Source organism: Patella vulgata, chromosome 6, assembly GCF_932274485.2.
Source record: "Patella vulgata chromosome 6, xgPatVulg1.2, whole genome shotgun sequence".
NCBI classification, from domain to species: Eukaryota; Metazoa; Mollusca; class Gastropoda; family Patellidae; genus Patella; species Patella vulgata.
Window position 1 is genome coordinate 7,833,571 of NC_065884.2, and position 22,366 is coordinate 7,855,936.

At 37.8% G+C, this 22,366-nt stretch overlaps 2 protein-coding genes across 3 annotated transcripts in view; both read left to right on the forward strand.

Moving 5' to 3' along the window:
* Positions 1-7,700, forward strand: part of LOC126824914 (uncharacterized) — a 37,665-nt gene extending 29,965 nt beyond the window's left edge. Inside the window, exons 21-26 of one of the 2 annotated variants that reach the window (XM_050554352.2) lie at positions 165-311; positions 1,259-1,359; positions 2,140-2,344; positions 3,941-4,051; positions 6,052-6,222; positions 7,009-7,700. In XM_050554352.2, coding sequence (XP_050410309.2) covers positions 165-311; positions 1,259-1,359; positions 2,140-2,344; positions 3,941-4,051; positions 6,052-6,222; positions 7,009-7,268 — 995 coding nt within the window. In that variant the 3' untranslated portion in view covers positions 7,269-7,700. Of the gene's footprint in view, positions 1-164; positions 448-1,258; positions 1,360-2,139; positions 2,345-3,940; positions 4,052-6,051; positions 6,223-7,008 lie in introns of those variants that run through there. The other variant, XM_050554351.2, reaches the window with a different exon arrangement.
* A 4,768-nt stretch (positions 7,701-12,468) lies between these two features.
* Positions 12,469-22,366, forward strand: part of LOC126824910 (proteoglycan 4) — a 160,066-nt gene continuing 150,168 nt past the window's right edge. Inside the window, exon 1 of the mRNA XM_056101777.1 lies at positions 12,469-12,576. The gene's annotated coding sequence lies outside the window, so the exon portion shown is untranslated. The remainder of the gene's footprint in view (positions 12,577-22,366) is intronic.

The window sequence follows — 22,366 nt, forward strand, 5'->3', positions numbered from 1 at the left end:
TGGATAATTGTGACATATGTATGTTATGAAATATTGTATGTGTTTAGGAACCATGGGGAGAACTTGGGGGACACCAGTGTGTAGTAACAACCGTTTATTTGAAATGTTGTTTTATTGGAAGATGCCCTCGGTTTTAAATCAATGATCCAAATTTATTTTTTCAGCTCCTAATTTTGAGAATGTTATATCGTCATGGTCTGAACAGAGAGGGTTCCTTGATCTAGCCCTGGAGACTCTGGGCAGCCATCCGCTAGCTGAGGATGTACGTCAACAGTATGAAGACTTGGTTCCAGTAAAACCTGACCTTTCGTGTACGTTTCTGGTTTAAATATCATCTTCTTATTCTGAGTTTCACTGATTGAACCTTGTTTGTTTTTGGACGTCTTATACAGATTCCGCTCTATTGACTTTGTTTGAGACGTGAAATGAAATGAAATGAAATGGGGTTTAACGTCCTACTGTTCTGCTCCTATACTGGGCTAATGAAGACGGGCATACGCCATACAGTGTGCTATGAGGGAAATTTTGCCCGGGCAGCGGCACTACGGCCTACTCTTAAATATCGAATTCCACTGCCAGGGGATCTTTTACGTGCATTCCAAATACACGGGACCTCGGTTTTTCGTATCATCCGAAGGACTAGACAGCTGTCCTTGTCATGCCCTCCGTCCTGCATCACTAACAAGGGGGAACCACACCGGAAAATCTGGATGAACTTTCTCGGCCAATGCAGGGATCGAACTTTCTCGGCCAATGCAGGGATCGAACACCCGACCTCCAGGCTAGCGAGCCAGCGTCTTACCCACTTAGCCACGTGATCCCCCTGTTTGAGCCGTCCTATACAGATTCAGTCGTATTAAACACGTTTTCCATGTACGCGTTTTTGCTGGCTACATGGAAACGAAAACGCAAGCGCAAATGCCGCAATTAAAAGCACGCATGGAAAATGGGCGTTAACCTTGTTTTAGACCTCGTATACAGATTCAGTCGTAGTATTTTTAGACCTCCTACATGCAGATTTTAACCGAATTGGCATTTAATTTTGTTTTGTTCGTTAGCGCCGAAATGACCCAGTTTGTGTCGGGTGGACGTTAACCCCCCACCCCCACCCCTCTCTCTCCCTCTCTCTCGAGCATCTAGGTAAGGAATGGGGTTTAAAGTCAGCCCAATACATCGGTATTTTGGGACTAACACACGGTTATTTATAGATGTTGTAAACAGGTATAATTGACTGATTATATATTTATATATTGTACAGATTATGACAAGTTACCTGGTAGAAACGTATCTTGTGTAGCTGGTTTAAAGTTTGGTTTTGATGAAGATGGTTCCATTATACAATTAGAGCAACTATCGGGGGTACAAATTACACGTAATTACCCTCAAATATTTAGGAACAGAACATTTCCTTTTTCGTGTTTTGTGTTTGTGGATTATCTCCCTTGTTGGAGGTTTGTTTGTTTTTTTCGTTTGAGTGAAGTCCATTTACTTGCCTTGATAGTACTGTTAGTGTTTATTGCTTACAGTTAGTCACGATGGCTAAGTGGGTAAGACGCTGGTTCGCTAGCCTGGAGGTCGCGTTGGCCGAGAAAGTTTTATCGTTTTTTTCCGGCGTGGTTTCCCCTTGCCAGTGGTGCAGGACTGAAGCCCTGACAAGGACAGTTGTCTAGTCGTTTGTTTGGGACGAAAAACCGAGGTCCCGTGTACACATTGGCATGCAGGTAAAGGATCCTTTGGCAGCTGGAATTCGATATAAGAGTAGGTCGTAGAGCCGCTGTCCGGGCAAAATTTCCCGCATAGCACACTCTATGGCGAATGCCCGTCTTCATTATCCCAGTCGGAGCAGAACAGTAGGACGTTAAACCCCATTTCACTTGCATTGTCTTTGTCTTGAGTGTGAGGTCGGTGACTAATCTCAATATAAAATTTAACAAATTAAAATGAAGTTTAACGTCCTATTTATGTGTTCCAACCGGGATTATGGAGGTGGGGATACTTATGAGATATTCCTTTTACACACGGGACCTCGGGTCCCATCCCCGCCATGCCTTCCATCTAGCATCACTAACATGGGGAACTCGGTTACAGAATCCCAAGGCGAACACCTTATTTCAGAGATGTTTAACTTGTATGTTTTAGAACAACTGGGCCTCACGAACCAATCCACTGGGCCAGATAATATATAAAACTTATAATGACACGGACTTCAATGACTTCCATGACCAGTATGTTTATACCCGATTCTACTGGCTACAGATTGGTAAATGGAATTTAACGGCCAATTGTCCAACTTGTGAATCAAAAATCTGGAAAACCAAATTAGTGAATCTTTATCAAGCAAAAGGTGAGTCTCTGTGTACGACTTTAAATCGTGGTAATAATGTCGAGGTACATGATATAATAAAATATGATTTGAAAATGCTACAGATAGTTTTGTTCAAAACCTGGTGGGACCAAGGTATACCAAGCAGTTACTATTTCTCTAATAGTAAGTGCAGGAGGACCGCACTACACGCAAAACAAAAATCTACAAGATAAACCTGCGGACAAGACAGAAAATAGACATTGCACCAAATAAAAAAATATCAAATCAAGTGAATGGATCCGGGGGCCAGCCGAAAGCGTCCACTGCCTGTAGTGACACAGACTTCACTCAAATTTGAAAACAATCAGGAATACAAAGTGCAAGCGAGGCTAAGGAAGAGTGGAAGCGAGGCTAAGGTAGAGTGGAAGCGAGGCTAAGGTAGAGTGGAAGTGAGGCTAAGGTAGTAGAAGCGGGGCTAGATCTATGTGTTAAAGCCAACTCAATTTTCGTCATGGTCGCTGAGATGTCAATAAGGTCAGGGCACGTGATTGTTGGCGAGATTTTAGGTTAGAATTTGCGGGGAGAGGTTGAGTCTCCACATAAGCACTGGCCTAGGATAATGAAAATTTGGTTCGTGATATTTCCTAGTTTTTATATAAAAAAAAAAGATACATGCAATACATTAGATTTATATACAAAGTTGATTTCGCTGTTTATTGGTGTTGGTGGTGCTGATGGTCTTCCTTCGGTGTCGCTTGTGGTATACTGGTATTTTTATTTCTGAAACAATAAAGAATAAATATGAGGCTCTCGGGTGAGAGCCACATTGGTGTCTTTCCTACTAAGGACTGGATTTTCTAAAAATGAATTTTTTCCACTATCCCAGGGTTAGGGCTAGGGATTCTTATAACTAGTTGATTTGATTTTCTAAGGGTTAGATCTAGCTTTATATACGGGACGGAAACGTCGCTGACCGGTCTAGCGGTACATACGGGACCGGCTTGGCATTACATACGGGACTGGACGCCGCTGACTGGCTTGGCATTACATACGGGACGGAGACGTCGATGACCGACCTAGCGTTACATACGGGAACATATCTATACTAATATTTGTGACATGCTGTCTGTCTGTTCAGGGTTTGCGGCTACACTAGGGCTATCCCGAGGCCGAAATTTGGTATATAGGGATAGATCTGACTGGGGATTAACATATGGTCGGTGGTGTTGGCCTACCTCTTCTGGTTTCTGAGTTACGAACACAACCTGGGCAGCGCCGGGTTAACCGCCAGTATATAATAATTGTTTGTCAGTCTGAAAATGATAAAAGTGTTGTATTTCTATCCTATGACAACATGGTACCATTTACCATTAGAAATTCAAATTTAAATACTCCATGTGCTGTCGTTGCTCGGTTTTCCTTTATTTATCCTTTGAATGAACGATCATTTATTGTTCGTAACTTCAATATTTTCACCGTAGTTTATTGGGACAGTGAATAGATGAAATAGAGAAGTAGTCTTGGTCTAAAATAAATCTAATGTGCGAAGTCGACAAAATCTAAGTACGCCTTTGTTTTCTCTTTGGTCTGAGAAATTTCATATGACATCCTCGACGCATTTGATTTGTTTTTCAGCTGGAACATGTGATATATTGTTGGAGCTCTCAATGTTAGAGGAAAGGGCTACTACATTTTATGGTGCCCCACCCACCATCTATATCCGTTATTATTCTCTTAAAAATAGTAGTAAGTATATAAATATGTGTGTGTATCTTGGACAATCTCGATGCCAGAAATAACTTTACCGCCCTTGGTAAAACTCGCCGGCCATTAATCAGCGTGAAATCGTTGTTTAGCTCCGCCCCCGCGGCTACTGATTGGCAGGATTTGTTAGAATGCAATGTTGTCGCTGTCTCAACAAAGGTATCGATTCGTTGCATGCGTTACATATTAATGATCTTTGGAACATTTTCCACATCTTGACGTGAAATTTCTGAAGAAACGCGTATTTGAACTGCCATCTTGGATCTTCGTAAGGCGACCGACGGAAGGATACATCACGTGACATTTAAAATGGCCGGCGAGTTTTTCCTGCGATAAACGAAGAGTAAACTTATCTCTGGGGTCGAGATTGTAACTTGGGGTTACAGCAGGGTATTAAGCACCCATAGATCGTCATTTCTGTTGAAGACGGTTAAAGGAGGGTAATTCATAATCCATGTTAGTACATGTAGTAGATGGCTAACGCGGGCGTGGCTACCGGGTCGATTGCCCCGAGTGCAAAATCCTACACAGATTTTCAAAATTACGGTGCAAATAAACCAGGGCCGTAACTAGCTAAGAGCAACGAGGGGGAGGGAAGTGTTCGCAGGAGTATTGTAAAAGTGACGTACAATGTATATCTATTGTTTTTATGGTCAACAATTTTTTAACAGGGTGGGGGGCGGTGCGACCTCTAGTTAAGGGCCTGAAATAAACTTTGCCACGTAACATGTTCGCTGTGAGAACAGTCCATAGTTAGGGTGTTGGCAAACAACGTTATGCCACTGAACCCGATAGGCTCTACCTGGTATAACATTAGATACCACAGTGACTCAGTCAGTAAGGCAATATTGGCTGAGAAAAGTTCCTTGAGATTTTCCAGCTTGGTCTCCTCTTGTCAGTGTTGCAGGACGGGGGGGGGGGGGGGGCGGCTGGCAGAGAACGGTGTCTAGTCGTTCCGTGCGGACGAAGAACAGAGATCAAGACTAAAACAAAGACCTTAAGCAGATAGAGTACAACGCGGTTAGTGCTGACGTATAGGATGTTGAACCCAATTTCATTTCATGTCTATAGTTTGAAAGTTATATTGTATACCAGTTATTGGTAATGCTAGCTTTCAGCTTTCCACCATGTGTTAGTCCCGAAATGACCTAGTTTGTGTCGAGTAGACGTTAAACGTTAAGCCCTGTGTGTGTGTGTGTTTGTGTATGTCCCCACCCCACCCCCATCTGTCTCTCCTATTGAGTGCACGATCTGGTACATGAAGATACGTTCAGATACGTGATACGGATGGAAACATTCGGATTGCCAAAAGTCCATATTGATTCCACGATCTGGTACATGAAGATACGTTCAGATACGTGATACGGATGGAAACATTCGGATTGCCAAAAGTCCATATTGATTCCACGATCTGGTACCTGAAGATAGTTCGGATACGTTTCGATACAATCAACACGATTGTCACGACTATCAATATATGATAAGACCTGATAGGATCATCACGATTACTCCACGATTAAAACCACGATTTCAATCGCAACACGAATCGTGATAGTGGGAAGGTAGCATAATGCCCCCGTCAGACCGGGGTGGCGTCCTTACTGCGCTGCTGCGACCGTACGGCGACCAGAAAATACACAAGGTCGCCGTCAAACGTGAACACAGCTCGAAAAAATGTCCCCAAAAATTACAAACTTGAAAAAAAGCCGGGTTCTCACAGTTCTCCAGGCCAGATCGCATAACCTTGGCGTTTGCTTTGAACATGCCCAAAACAAAAGGCGTGACTCGGCAATCATTGGCGATCATTGGCGACCACGGCACGATATCTGGCGTTTCCACCACGCTTTTACCACGCTTATGGCGATGTTGACGCGATCTCAGATCATTATCCGTCGCCGTAGCAGCACAGTAAGGACCCCACCCCGTTCTGACGGAGGCATGAGCGGCTATCATTCTAAGTATTTATACGTTTTATTGAATAGTTCTAGAGTCTGATGTACAGTGGTTTGGTAAAATGCCGACCAGATTAGCTGAATCTATTTCCTATTCGTTTCAACCTAATTTACAACCCGGTAAGGAATGGAGAGTTAACAAATTGGGGCAGTTCATTGATCCTTTGAATGTTGTTACCAATGGTAGTCAACGGTTACATGGTAAGTTAACAAATATCATTCTGTTCCTACGAAACACGTAAATTCGAGTTGTATGTTGGTTGGGTGATGGGGTATGGGGTGGCAAGCCTTATGAGCTTTGTGGGAAGCAGGTGATGTAGACTGGATAACCTACTCTAAATGACGTCCGGCTGGTTTCTACGTCACTGTGCTATTCTGACTTCAATATAATATGCTAGACTGGATAACCTGCTCTAATACGCCAGACTCGCTCCTACGTCACTCCTTTTCTGACTTTCATATTGAAGTCAGAATAGCGCAGTGACGTAGGAACAAGCCTGGCGTCATTTAGAACAGGTTGTCCAGTCTATTTAATATGCAAGTCAGAAAAGGAGTGACGTAGGGGCGACTCTGGCGTATTAGAGCAGGTTATCCAGTCTAGGAGGTGAGGCACTCCATGATAGGCGAAATGGAGTATAATGGGGTTTAACATCCTACTGTTCTGCTCTGACTGCGTTAATGAAGACGAGCATGCGCCATGATGGGAATTTTGCCCGAATAGCGGCACTACGGCCTACTTTTACGTGCACGCTAATGTGTACGTGGGACCTCGGTTTTTCTACCCTTCCGAACGACTTTAGACCCACGTTGTCACTTGACAGGCCCCGAATTGTAGGCGGTTGTCGGCGTTCTTTACACTCCAGAACCACCACCCCCCCCAACAAATATCCTGCGTCGACAACTGGACAAGGATGAGTTTGTTTAAATGTCCGCTGATGTTGAAGTTTATTTTTTGTCTTAGAATATGGTTTTCTTTTTCTCTTACAGCTATTGATAAAAGTGTTACATATAAAGATAAAGACGGTCACGGGATAGAATTGGTTTCCATGGATGTTGCCTTGACAACCATACATCAGACAGTTGATGACGTATCGGTACTTCCGGTACCACTGACGCCTATAACGAATATATCTGGAATATCATTTAATATGTTTAATAATGTTTGGGATTGTAATTATATTTTCTGGTATCCGTACCAATCGTCTGATGCCAACCAAAAATTTCGATTTGCTATTTTGTTTTCATGATGTTGGTTGACGGTGTTAGAAAATTTGTAATGGTATATAAACACAATCTGGTTAAAACACAGATCCTATTTCGTTTCGTTTTTCATAGTTCAAAATTTCGTTTTACTTGTCTTTACTACACTAGGATCTGGAAGAGTTGTTATCATTGACATGTTTTGAATAGTGGTAGGGATTAGCCAATGAAACGGTCTGTTACGGCGAGGTTTAGGCGTGTTTTGCACGGAACTGTGGGTAATCCATTAGAAACATCAATGCTAATTGGTTAATCAAATGTCTTACGCCATAGGTTCAAAAGCCGCCCGTATGACCTCTGACGCGACCTATCGCTACAACTTGTCAGATCTTCATGTAGTGTAGGCCATCGAAAGTATAAAAAAAAACGAAACGAAATATAGATCAGGGCCCTTATTCACGAAAACTTAAACTAAGATACAATCGAAATTTTAAGAAATACTGTAATTCGATTGGCTGACCAATATGCAAATTGGATATATGCAAATTGGTTTTACTGGTCAGCCAATCGAATTGCAGTATTTCTTAAAATTTCGATTGTATCTTAGTTTAAGTTTTCGTGAATAGGGGCCCTGTATTTTAATGAGATTGATATAACCATGGACCTTGACCTTATAATCCTTGGTATAATTTAATAAAGAATTTGTGAAATCATGTAGGTGTTATATTGTTCGCGATTTGTGAATACCGCACTGGTACAAATTATTCATCCAAAACTTTATATAAAACATGTATTATATATCCAAGAGTTACATCTGCCTATTGTGGGTCTTTCTTTAGGCCATAGAAACTATCAATTAGACATTAATTAACTTATCAAGACTATAATCAACTCTCGATGCCATCGCTAGCCTGCGATATTTAGTGGATTTGAATACGTTTTGTGATGAATGATTTAAGGTAAAAATGGATAATAAAGACTTTGTTTATTGTCGTACCAACTTTAGTAATCACGATCGAGGAAAGGCTTAAAATTGAAATGCTAATATCTCGGTTCAGAGCGAAGCAATTTGACTGAAATTTTCAGCATATTTTGTTTTCATTATTTCATTATCGAATTGGACTATTGTTGCGAGAAATCTGTCAGCTCTCTAACTAATTGTATCTAATGCTCCTTTAATGTATTAAAGTAGATAAAGTACAAGTACTTCTATGTTTACGGTAGATAAACACATAAATTTATAAAAAAAATACTCCCAGATAAAACAAATCGACCACTTATCGATCATAATTTCTAGCTGTCTGCTCTTAATTGAGTGTCAAATCATAATTTCGAGTTGTCTGCCCCTTTTTAAGCGTCATCTAATGTTATAGTGTATATAATAAATAAGTATACGAAATGAAATGGGGTTTAACGTCCTACTGTTTTGCTCCGAGTGGGCTAATGGAGAGGTCCCGGCTTTGGGCATGTCCAAACCGGGTTCTCACTCTTTCAGAATGGCACCCGCGGGGTTGACAAGAACAATTTGTCTGGTCCATAGGCGTGTGGACTCGATAACATGTGGGGGGGGGGGGGTGCAAGAATATTTTGGAAAATTTGACGGTCACTGGTCGTTTGAATGGGAAGGAAAAACATGTCCCATCTACAAATCGGTATTAGATCTGTTGGAATTCAGAGACGAGTAGACAGAAATGACGCTGCCAGGGCAAAATTATCCCACCCCCCACTACACGCGTAACCATATATTTGTGTGGGTTTTTTTTATACCAAATGTGTGAAAATTATAATTAATGGGAGATAACTCTTTCAACACTATTCGGAGGCAGACCACCATTAATTTCTCCATTGGTTTCAAAGTCAATTCTGCTCTCTTTGTCCGGCTCCAACTTTTCCCCAAATTCTGTGGGCTGAACGTTTTACACTACAGACAGGGCAACAAATGGCCATATCTTTGCTCCAAATTTTGTATGGGGTTGATCACTGAAATTTTGAGATACACAAAGATAGAGATTCGCTATAAATAGACAAAGAGAAATTTCAAGCGGCGTAGTGGAAGATTAATAATAATAATAATAATATATCTAAATTTATGTTCGCGCAACAATACTAATTAAAGTTTATATTGCGCTAGGCAAATTTTTCAATACTGGTCTTGGAAAGCAGTTGTGAAAAGCAGAGTCTTTATCTGTTGTTTAAACACATGCAGTGATGGTATTATTCGAATATGGTGGGGGAGGGAGTTCCACAAGTAGGGTGCTGCAAACCAAAAAGATCGTTTTGTTGTTTCGAGATGTATCGGCGGTATTAGATAAAGAGCCGACAGTTCTAGCTATAATAGTTTTAAAATAGATAATGTAAAGAGAATATGCTGAGAATATGTAGCACCATGAGCCTTCTGTCTGACGTGGAGAGCGTCTATGGGAAACCGGTCGCCACATCCTACATACAACCCATGCATCTCTTCTTACTACATATTTCTGTAGCCTTGTGATCGTCTAGAATTTGTCTCTAGCTGTCTTTACTTCTGCTTCACGTTGTGTATTTACTTCTTACGGATTCTTAAGACGTTGTCTTACCAGGAATAACAATGCGACAGTTTGCTTCTACATTTTATATATATATAGCTGAATACAGGTATACAAGCATAATAGATAACAATACTAGTTAAAACCAGTTGTAAGCCCTCTGGAACCTAATAGAAGTCTAACGAATTCTCACAAGTATTATAGTTTTGTAGCTGTGGGTTTTGGACGTTCAATTATCTAATTGGTCAGATATCATGTAAATAAGTATAGAGATTGGTCAAACAAGCTAAATGATGCAATCGTAATTTTCCGTCACATGTTTTTCGACACAATCTATCCTTGAACTCAGACCCTCTTTCCTGTTATTCTCACGCTATTTCATAAACAGTTAATTTGCGTTTTAAATAAACTCATACCTTAATATACTGACAATAGAGAATAATTTGTAAAGATAAAAAATGTTGTTTAACCCATCTTATTTCTCTATTCCTTGTCTATAAATTTAAAAACAATGTCGCAACGACGATAGTGCTACGATTGTCAGTCAAATTACTTCACTCTGGGCCGATATAACTGAATTTCAGAAACACTGTAGCCTTGATTGTTAATTATGAACAACAACCGTTGACTCTGAGATCGGATTCAAATTTGTTTAAAATCGCACCCATCAGATGGCATCGAGAATTGCTTATGGTCTTGTCATGTTAATTAATGTCTAATTATTATTTTTAGATAGCATTTCAGGCCTAAAGAAAGACCTACAATAGGCAGATTTACCTCTTGCATAATGTATGTCTAATGGTGGCCTGTCTCCATTCGCAATTGTCCCAATAAATAATCATTTTCTGATATATCAAATCGGTGTCTGTGTTTAAAACAGGTGCTTGATATCAAAGCATTCTTTTAAAATCAGTCCTGTCCCATGATAAAAAAAAAAATCAACGACTAGTGATCCTTCTTTTTAATATCTTGGGGAGCGGGATGTACAGAGGGTAGGGGGTGGGGGTATCTATTTTTTACAGTGTATAATAATTATATACAGGCCCATAACTGGGGGGGGGGGGGGCTCTGCAAAAATTTCCCACTTCCCCCGCCCCCTGTGAAAAAATTTTCGAACATAAAAAAATTGATATACATTGTCCGTCAATTTTTTACAGCACCCCTGAGAACATTTCAGAAATGCGAAATCGCTATGATATTTACGGAAATAACCATATATGGGAAGGAATGGAGGGAGGGGTAAAATTGATATACATTGTCCGTCAATTTTTTACAGCACCCCTGAGAACATTTCAGAAATGCGAAATCGCTATGATATTTACGGAAATAACCATATATGGGAAGGAATGGAGGAAGGGGGAGGGGTAAAGCTCTCTTGTCGCTAATATCTTTTGGGAAAAGTATCAGAATACAAACAAATATAAAAATTACTGGTACTTTAATTGATTAACATTATAATTAGTCATAACTGATATTTACAACTGAACCAGGGATAATTGGGGGGGGGGGGTATAAGGGAAGCTAAGGATAATTTTAGTAATTGACAGGTAATATCACAACACATTTATGTGGATGGTCGTCCACAACGACAGAAATCTTTATAGAGGCTTTTATATAATATACATTATAAAATATCTATCTAGCTACCCCATAACCCCAACTTACCTTTTGCCATTACTACTAGGGTGATAACCCATTCCAAAATTCCGGCATGGTTCCCCCTTGTCAGTGACACAAGACGGAGGGCCTGACAAGGACAGCTGTCTAGTCGATCGGATGGGTCGAAAAACCGAGGTCTCGTATACACATTGGCGTGCACGTAAAAGATCCCTTGACAGTTGGGATTCGATATAACAGTAGGTCGTAGTGCCGCTGTCCAGGCAAAATTTCCCTCATAGCACACTGTATGGCGTATGCCCGTCTTCATTAGCCCAGTTCGGAGCAGAACAGTAGGACGTTAAACCCCATTTCATTTCATTTTATTTCATTTTATTTCCATTCCAAAATATACCCACCGCCCATCTCCTCTCCTCCCCTCCCCACCTATCTCCGCTATCTACTTTAGCTGTCCCCACGGCCTGTACATGCGGTATGGATGTTTTGAGCCATCACATTTGAAGTTGTATCGCAGTTATTCTGCGACATCCTTTTTGGGGACAATAAACTTATGAGGAAATAAATAAATAAAAAAAACCCCACATATATAACCCAAACAGGTCAGGTGGTATAAATTGCCAGGCAGGTCGTGCGAGGACAATCAACAAGTTTCTTTTGTTTTTTTCTCATACATGGCCTTATAATTGCTTAATGTGTATTATTTGAACCTTCAAAAATAAAATCCAAGATTTTAATCGACTTAAGTTGAAATGGGAGATATTTGTCTGTTAGTAAATAGGGTTATGTTTTGTAGCTGTAAAGTCTCTACTTTGTTTAACAGTGTAAACAAGAAAATTCTTTGTTTTACTCTAATTCTCTGTTTGAGACGAGACAGTCCAGATAAAAAGATACGACGTGGCTGTTCCGTTGTCCTCCCTCTGTCGTTTATATTGAAAACCTTTGCTATTTTATTTTAGAGACGTGATTTAATTGTTTCTGATATTCTGATTTAATAACAACACAAATGCAATGTATAACCAATCCCTATAATGGATAGGGATCGTTAAAATTCACGAAACAATAAAATCAATCCATATCATACAAGCGTAAAAGTGCCCGAAATAATAAATAGGGAGGAGAATATAACAGCAAAGGGGAGGGGAACCGGCTAACTGACAGCTCATGCCGCTCGATTGTGACAACTGCACCCGGAAATAGCTGAAGTTGAACTAAGGTAGGCAGCAGTTCTTTGTATTTATTTATTATCGATGATTAAAACATTTTTCCAAATGGTAAATAATACAGAGACACATTATAATAACGACATCGAGGCCTGTGATGTGAAAATGCGTGACATTGGGCGGATATTATTGATGAATAATTTCAAGTGATCTATGAATTAAATGGCTTCGAACACTCTCGAGTCGCACTGCCGATTACTCATAGATGCTAATCACACAATGAACAATACCACGGTATTAATTGGTTTGTTTGCTGCGAATAACTGAGGTTGTTTACCGTGTTTCTCTATCATTTATCACTACTTCATGTTTTGTAGAATAAATCATGTTTCCTAATGTCATTAACCCCCATAAAAATTGCAACACTGTATATGAATCTATGTGTCTATTGTAGTGTATCAAGTATCATTATCAATTGATAATTTCTGATCCAGTTACTACACAAAGACAATTATATTATTGATAATGGCAACCCAAATGCCACACCCTGTTTAAAGGGAATTTATTCCGTATGATAATATCAATCGAAGTGTTAGATTATTAAGAAAGGAAATTTTCCTTGTAAAATTTACTGGTTGAGCAATTTTAAACAATTGCACAATCCATAGTGTCAAATTTTATTAAGGCTTTCTCTCTCCCTGAGAGTTTAGAGGAGCTAAATCGCTAATATTTGGGACCTAGAGTTTGACACAAATGGGTCGCAACGCATTTAATAATGTAATTTGAATAATGTAATTTGAATGTATATAAGCTGATTTAGATTCAATCTTTCTGTTTTACTAGAATTTCTAATCAGTTATGTTTGGCGAAATACGCCAGAAGTCTCAATTCCATGGCAGTCTCTAGCGTCTTGTTATTCCAGTCGACACCGATAATATTTATTGTACATGCTCTCCAGATAAGAATATGGCGTCGCCATTTGACATGACTTGTGGAATATGTCTAGCCTTGTTCTTCGAGCCCCGTGTTACAAATGGCGCTGAAACGCATTATGGTACTATTCGTACTTGTACCAATGGTAAAATGTTGATTTTGTCTTGAATATTGGATATCAGAAGCCCATCTTTTTCCCAGTAAGATCACAACATCAATGTTGATTTAAATTGACAAATAATTTGTGTTTTCGATGTCGAAGATTTTCGATGATATTGAGTTAGAGACTTAGCTACTTTAAAATGAAGATAGTGGAAGCTCTGGTCAGAATTTGAATGTTATATTCTAAATTAGTTACTTTAGTAACAGATTCTTATTGGCTCTGGCCTCTATCTATTACTGTCTGACCTATACACAACTAATGTAAAAAAAGGCCTTTACCCCACCTCAGTTCTATGGCTATTTTGGAATCCTTACCGTCTACAATGTATTTTTCACCATGATTCTTCTTTGTTCGCCAAAAGGAATCATTTTTTGCCACATCCTACACAAATTTGTGATAATCCAACACTATTTTCATGTAGAATTTAGCAATCTAAAATCAAACAAGATTTGTTTGAATTGATCCGCTATTATGAAACTGACGCAGCTGAAATTGTTGATTTGTTAAATATGTTCTGGGCAATTATAAATTCAGAAAATTTTCAGATTTATTCTATTTGTACTCATTCCCCGGTTGTACGTGACATGGAGTAGGATTGCCTGTCCAACCTCGTGGATTTTCTCCGGGCCCTCCAGTTTCCTCCCACTGCTAAAGACCCCTACGTGCAAGCAAATTATTGAAATAAAATTGAACCATGTGTTAGTCCCGAAATGACCTAGTTTATGTGGAGTGGAGGTTAAACCCTCTCTCTGTCTCTTTCTCTCTAACGTGACAAGTTCACAGCTAAGACCATTTTTTGTCCTTGTTTATATGGAATACCGCCATAAATAAAGGTTTTATGCCAGGGAAGTAGAAATATGGCGTATGTGTGTATTCGTATTATAAAATCTATAAATGGACGTCTTTTCTAAATCCATCTTCTAACACGTGAATTGTGTTTCTGTCGACAGTCCAAATTTTAAAAAATCTTGTTTGTTAGCAGAAATTTTACTTTCAAGTAAAACTGCCAAGTAAGGGGTTAAAGATGCATTATGTAAGATTTAGAGCTATATCAGTTAAAAAAAAATATAATGGAAAAAAAAATATTGAAAAAATTATGAGTGTTGGAATGTTTGACAAGATCTACATGTAGCGTAGATTGTTCATTATCATAGCAACGGTACTGGACAATCGAGTCTCTTAGTCTCCATTATTCATTTTGTCGTTAAATTTTTAAATCTCATGGGTGTATTAATCCATTTGAATCTCGGTCACCTCGGCTTGTCATGTGAATAAATAATAGTTTATATAACATTTGAAGCCAAAATAAAAACCTGCAATAGACAGATTTAGCTCTTACATAATGTTTAAATTGTATTGTGTGTGTTTGTACACATGCACCTGTACTGGTATGGGAGTATTGGGAGTATGATTATTGTGTGTGTGTTTGTATACATGTACTTGTACAGGTACATGTACATGTATTTATGCACATCATTAATGTTACTGTATATATATATATATATCAGTGTTTATAAAGGCATAATAAAATGGATTATTTTTAAAACATTTTGCAATGTTTTTGGAGTTTACATGTACATGTTTATCTCAATATTTCTTATAGATACATAATGTGAGATTTTTACAGAGAATTGGCCATTCTTGCTATAACAGTTCAAAAGTAGATGATGAAAGAAGAATATTTTGAAAATTTCAGTCAAATTACTTTATTCTGAACATACATGTAGTTATCATCGTTGTAATATTTGACTAGAAATGGTAGTGAAATGTGCCTTCACCGTGGCTGATCGTTTGATTGACAGGCGTTAACTCCACCTACATATCTCGATTATCAAGTAAAGTTTTCAATGGCATGCGGAAACGCTCTACAGCGGCCTCGCTAAGTACACTCTATCATTTAGCCTCGATCTAACTGACGTATTCTCATCAGGATGCGCCATATTTGAATTAATTGATAAGTGAAATCCTATTTAAATCCGAGCTGTAGCCGAGCCATCCGTGGGTCTAAAGAGTTGATTTTGGTCTTGTTGTTTAAATAAAGATCTAATTTATAATTTCTATAACATCTGAAGCCTAAATTAAGACTTGCAATAATCAGATTTTGCTCTTGCATAATGTATGTTTAATAGCTCATGAATCAATTGTAATAGTTCGATTTGATTCTATTTTTATAAACATGACATCATTATTACAGTGTAGATGATCAGAATAATGAGATATTTTTAAAACAAAGTAATAAGCATGTATTGATAATAAATTTTAAAGACAATATACAAATGATGCAGACTGTTAGTTTTTCACAAAACAAAAGAATGAAAGTTTTGAACAAATAAATTGAACCATATGTTAGTTCCAAAATGACCTAGTTTGTATCGAATGGAATGTGGACGTTAAACCCATCTCTCTCTCTCTCCCTCTCTCTCTCTCTCTCTCTCTCTCTCATTAATGTTTGATATGTTCTGACTGACTGATTCACAGACATTTCTTTTGATTAATTTACAGGTATGACATTCATTATTTATTACCTGTTGGTTTCTGTCAGTGTTAGTTATAGACATGGAATGAGATTGTATAGATGTGTGAGAAGGTTGTGCTGGCTCGTTAGCCCAATGGTCCTGGGTTCGCTCACAGTGTCATCCGAGTCAACTCCTCACAATTTTCCATTGTGGTGTCCCCATGTCAGTTGTGCAGGACGGAGGGCTGGGCAAGGAATACATGTAGCCTCTAGTCATTAGGATGGGGTGAAAAACCAAGGTCTCTTGACAGTTGCAAATCACTGAAGGATAGGTGGAAATGCGTGGCCTGTGGTACATCTTCATTTCATGTCATGACGTCTTCACTTCATGTCATGACATCTTCACTTCATGTCACGACATCTTCACTTCATGTCATGACGTCTTCACTTCATGTCATCACGTCTTCATTTCATGTCATTACGTCATGACCTCTTCACTTCATGTCATGACGTAACATCTTCAAAGATTGGCCAGAAATGAGTAGAGAAATAGTGTCCAAATCAAATCAAATGGTTTGATGCGTGGTTTCGATTCCCCGCTTGTACATGTATGTAAGAAGGAGTAGAGTCACCTGCCTAAACCTAATGAGGGTGTTCTCTGGCTCCTCCCACTGCTAAAGATGCCTTCTCACAATCAAATTATTAAAATGTAAGTAATTGAACCATGCGTTATTCCCAAAATGTCCAATGGATGTAAAATCTCTCTCTCTCTCTCTCTCTCTCTCTCTCTCTCTCTCCAGAGTGAGGTGAACCAGCCTTATGTTCTAGTAGAAATTATATATTGATGAGAATTGACCCAGGTATATAAATACAGGTGTTTTTTATTGTATGTTAATATAGTGAGAATTGAACTGATTGATTTTATATACTGTTTGATCTATTATAAATACAGGTGTGTTCTATTGAAATGTAGATCAGTTATTGTATGTTAATATAGTGAGAATTGAACTGATTGATTTTATATACTGTTTGATCTATTATAAATACAGGTGTGTTCTATTGAAATGTAGATCAGTTATTGTATGTTAATATAGTGAGAATTGAACTGATTGATTTTATATACTGTTTGATTCATTATAAAGAGAAAGTGTGAAGGTTATTAAAACATAGTGAAGTTGAGAAGTCAATAAAGGTAGGATTAGTGTGGATTGTTTAGTTTACAACTAGAATATAAAGGAGGTCTTGACTACATGAACTAAATCTATATATAGTATACATTGTACTTGCTTGTCGGACAGGCAATAAACAATGTAGTACTTGTTACATACTGAACATACATACTGTACAACATACATACTGTACAACATACATACATACATACATACATACATACATGACATTACATACATACATGACAATACATACATACATGACATTACATACATATGTACTGTACAATGTAGGGAGCCATAGTGGCTAAGTGGGTAAGATGCTGGCTCGCTAATCTGGAGATCCCTGCATTGGCCGAGAAAGTTCTTCAGGATTTTCCGACATGGTTTCCCCTTGTCAGTGGTGCAGGACGGAGGGCCTGACAAAGGCAGCTGTCTATTTGTTTGAATGTATACATTGGTGTACGTGTAAAAGATCCCCTGGCAGTTGGAATTCGATATAAGAGTTGGCCATAGTGCTGCTGTCTGGGCAAAATTTCCCTTAAGCACACTGTATGGTATATGCCCATCTTCATTAGCCTCGAAGCAGAACAGTAGGGCGTTAAACCCCATTTCATTTCATTTCATTTCTGAACAATTACATACCGAGACACACATTACATACATACATTATTTCTGATGAGCTCTCCAGATGGGTGAAAAGTACTTTAAAAATGTTAAAATGTTATTAAACCAGTGTTGAAAAAATCAATTTGTGTCGGCATACCTTTTATCTTTTCATCATTTTTCCGTTCATTAAAGTAGTGCAGTTTTATGGTTATTTTGATATTTTTGTATGATACATGTATATACATATACAGTATTACATACCTGTATGTTGCGCTGCATTATGTTGCAAATTGTATCGTAATGTATTTATTTAATATAACATATTTTGATATCTGATGGGTCGAAATGGAATTTGTTCTAAATGAAAATGAACAAAATATAGTATAGCCCTGAAACAAATAAATAAACACAATATAATTGGTGTAAAATAATAAACAAAGTATAATTGGTGTAGAATAACAACTAAAGCAGGGGTTCTAACGATAATTAGATATAATTAAATTACATTAAAGATACATTGTACATATAAAGCAATTAACCGAAGAACCTCATGCTGCTGAGGATCAAATAATCGTTGGGCTGACTCCATCTATCCGACCAGACACAGCTGTGATCAAGCTCCGATTGGGCTGTCCCCCAATAAGATACATGTAGTATAATTATGTCTTATGTAGATATGACCTTATAGATCATCAGACCATGATTTAATTGTAGGCTAATTTCACCTGACAAACTGTCAGACTACACTAATTACATGTACCTGACATGGAAAAACATACATGTACAACAAAAAGACAAATCAGTGTCACACAAATTGACAGGCACAGAGGAATGGTTCCCAAAAGAGAGAGAGAGGGAAAGAAATGAGGTTTAACGTCCACTTGACGCAAACTAGGTCTTTTTGGGACTATTATACAGCTGTATGGTTCAATTTCATTTCAATAATTCGCTTGTGCGTAGGGGTCTTTAGCTGTTGGAGGAAACTGGAGCCCATGAGGTTGGATAGATGACCATACTCCTTGTCGCGTACAACCGGGGAATCAAAACCCAGCCAGTTGACTCAATGTTAGACCTTATGAGACAACGAGCGCTAACCATTCGGCCATCCAACCCCCTGATTCCCCATAAAGTCTGAATTTTTTCCTGACAATGTCTTTGAAAATTCTTTATTTTCAGGCCAAGTAAAACTGTACTTCTATTTACATGTACATGTACATATAAAGATCTAATCCATTTGAATCCAAACCAGAAGGTCTAACGTTAGTATTTTGATTTTGTTTCCTTAAAGAAGCTAAATCTCTATGCTTTGGCACCTAGAAATGGACACAAATGGGTCGCAACGCATATAATAATGTAATATGAATGTATATAAACTGATTTACTTTCAATCGTTACTGTAATTTCAAATCCGTTATGTTTGTAGAAATACGCGAAGAGTCCAAATTGATTGGCAGCCTTTGGTGTCTGGTCATTCCAGTCTACGCCGGTAGTATTCTCCGGTGTGGGATGTGTTTAGCCTCATTCATCGAGTCGCTTCATTACACATGGCGCTTGAAAGCATTCTGGCACACAATTCGCACCCAATTGTAAAATTTCATTTTGTCTTAAATATTGGATATCAGAAGCCCAACTTTTTATGGTAAGATAACAACATCATTGTTGATTTAAATAAACCAATAAGTCGTGTTTCAATGTCGAGGAATGTGGATGATACTAAGTTAAAGACTTGCTTCGTTTAATTAGATGTTAAATAATCAATCTAAGTACCATACATGTACATGTCAGTCTGATTAAAACACAGATCCTATTTCGTTTCTTTTTTTATAGTACAAAATTTCGTTTTACTTGTCTTTATTACACTACGATCTGGAAGAGTTGTTATCAATAATATCATTGATGTGTTCTGAATGGTGTGAGGAATTAGCCAATGAAACGGTCTGTTATGGCAGGTTCTTGGCCTTTTTTCGCATGGAACTGTGGGTAAACCACTAGAAACATCAATTGATTAATCAATGTCTGATGTCATAGGGTCGACAGCCGCTCGTTTGACCCCTTACTTGAACTGCCACTATAACTTGTTGGATCTTTATGTAGTGTAGGCCATCGAAAGTATAAAAAAACGAAAGGAAATATAGATCTGTATTTTAATCAGATTGATCTACATGCATAAACATGGATTAAGCTGTGAGAAATTTGATATTTCAGCAAAAAATGACATTTGCGCTTCATTACTTTAGGAGAGATGATATTGAAATGGCCTTCTATGAACTTTTTGTTTCCTGAATATAACTCATAAACCATCCAAGATATCTTTATGAAACCTATTACCGGTATAGTAAATGGGGCCTTCTATTACAAATTTCACAGATTGTATGGATTTGGTGTTTCCATGGAAACAAATTTGGTATACAATTAAGGTTCTTGGGAGATTTTCTTAGTGAGGCTGAGGCATGTATGTATAAAGGTTTTAAAAAAACTTTATTCGGAGCACATCTCAGCACTCCTTTCAAGATATCTTGATGGTAGTTGTGCCTTCTGATTACAGATTTTGTATACTACATCTATTAAGGGCCATAGTATAAGTAGTTCTCATTTTTTCCCCCGAATGAAACAGAAAACACAGACAACTTGACATTAAAGTGAACAAGGAATATTTGTAAATGTTATAGTAATATAATTTCGGTGTATTACCCTTCTTACAAGCAACCACAAACAGACAACTTGACCTGATATTATAATAATAAAAATAAAATGTAAATATTATTGTAATGTGATGTTTTGTTTATGTATTTCCCATGCTACAAGTACGTTTATATGTTATTCTATAATTTGCTAATGAAAAAGACTTGTAAATATGAATGTCACATCTGAATGTTGTGGTTGATCAAAACATTCTTGATTCAAAATATTCAACAGTGGCCTACTTTATGTACATATATGTTCAACAACAAGTTTTACTCAGTTTGGAATGTTCGATCCTTGCATTGGCTGAGAAAGTTTATTGGGATTTTCTGACGTGGTTCCCCCTTGTTAGTGGTGCAGGATGGAGGGCCTGACTAGAACCACTGTCTAGTTGTTCGGATGGTACAAAAAAATGAGATCTTGTGTGTATATATTGGCATTTATGTTAAAGATCCCTTTCGCAGTTGGAATTCGTTATAAGAGTAGGCCATAATGCTGCTGCCCGGACAAAATTTCCTTAATAATGTTCACCCTGTATGGTGTATGACCATCTTCATTAGCCCAGTCGGAGCAGAACAATAGGGCGTTAAACGCCATTTGATTTCATTTTTTCAGTTTGGAATAACCTTGTGGTTTCCTGTTACATGTAGCTTCGTCAAGTTTCGGTCATGAACTGTCCACAAGAAGTGAATAGAAAGCGATCGGGGACTAGACTCCATCGTGCTAGCACTACCGAGTAAAAAGACTCCTACACTTCCAATGTATGTTCGTAAATATCTAACTCTATTAGGCAGCTGATGTTGCGGTCATTGACTTTGATAAACTGAACAAAGGCATAATTTTGTATGATTTTTTAACAGGAAAAAGTTTAACAATACATTTCATAGCACATGTGATTTGAAATAGATCCATGTGACCAGTTTCATTTATCTTTTTTCCCTTTTCAAAAATATCTTGAGATGATATTGTTAAAAACAACTTGATTCTCAGCGTCGCAAGGAAGTTAGCAAGAATTGTTGGGTGTGATTTAATAGATTATGTGAACAAGTATTGACCAGTATTTTGATTTAGAGATAATAAACCAAAAAATTGCCAGCCAGCCAATTTTTGATGTAAGCTGTTGACCTCAGATTAGCAAAATATTTTTTCTGAAGAATGACAAAGTTTACTTTTACCCCCATTTTACCCATGTATGACTATAAATTTATTTGCATTTGTTGTGTTTTAAGGTTATATACATTGTGTTTTAAGGTTATATACGTGTACATTGTGTTTTAAGGTTATATACATTGTGTTAGAAGGTTATATACATTATGTTTTAAGGTTATATACATGTACATTGTGTTTTAAGGTTATATATGTTGTGTTTTAAGGTTATACATTGTATATGTTGTGTTTTAAGGTTATATACATTGTGTTTTAAGGTTATATACATTGTGTTTTAAGGTTATATATGTTGTGTTTGAAGGTTATATATGTTGTGTTTTAAAGTTATATACATTGTGTTTTAAGGTTATAGCCGTTGTGCTTTAAGGTTATAGCCGTTGTGTTTTAAACATTGGTACAATTTTAATGAAGCGCCATTATCACCAGTTAACCATTTCTTGAATAAATCAAATTATTATACTGCATAAAATTATTCATCTGACCAACCTTTCGAATAGGCTTCTCTTAGTCATTATGCAAGTAGTGAAGCCTAGCAGTAATTATATTTCATAGAACTGTGACCTGTATATTCCAGTTCAATTACTAAATGTCATTAAAAGCTATATAAGATATATTGTTCAGTTTCTACCGTGACGAAAACCAATAATTTATAAGCTAATGTTTGA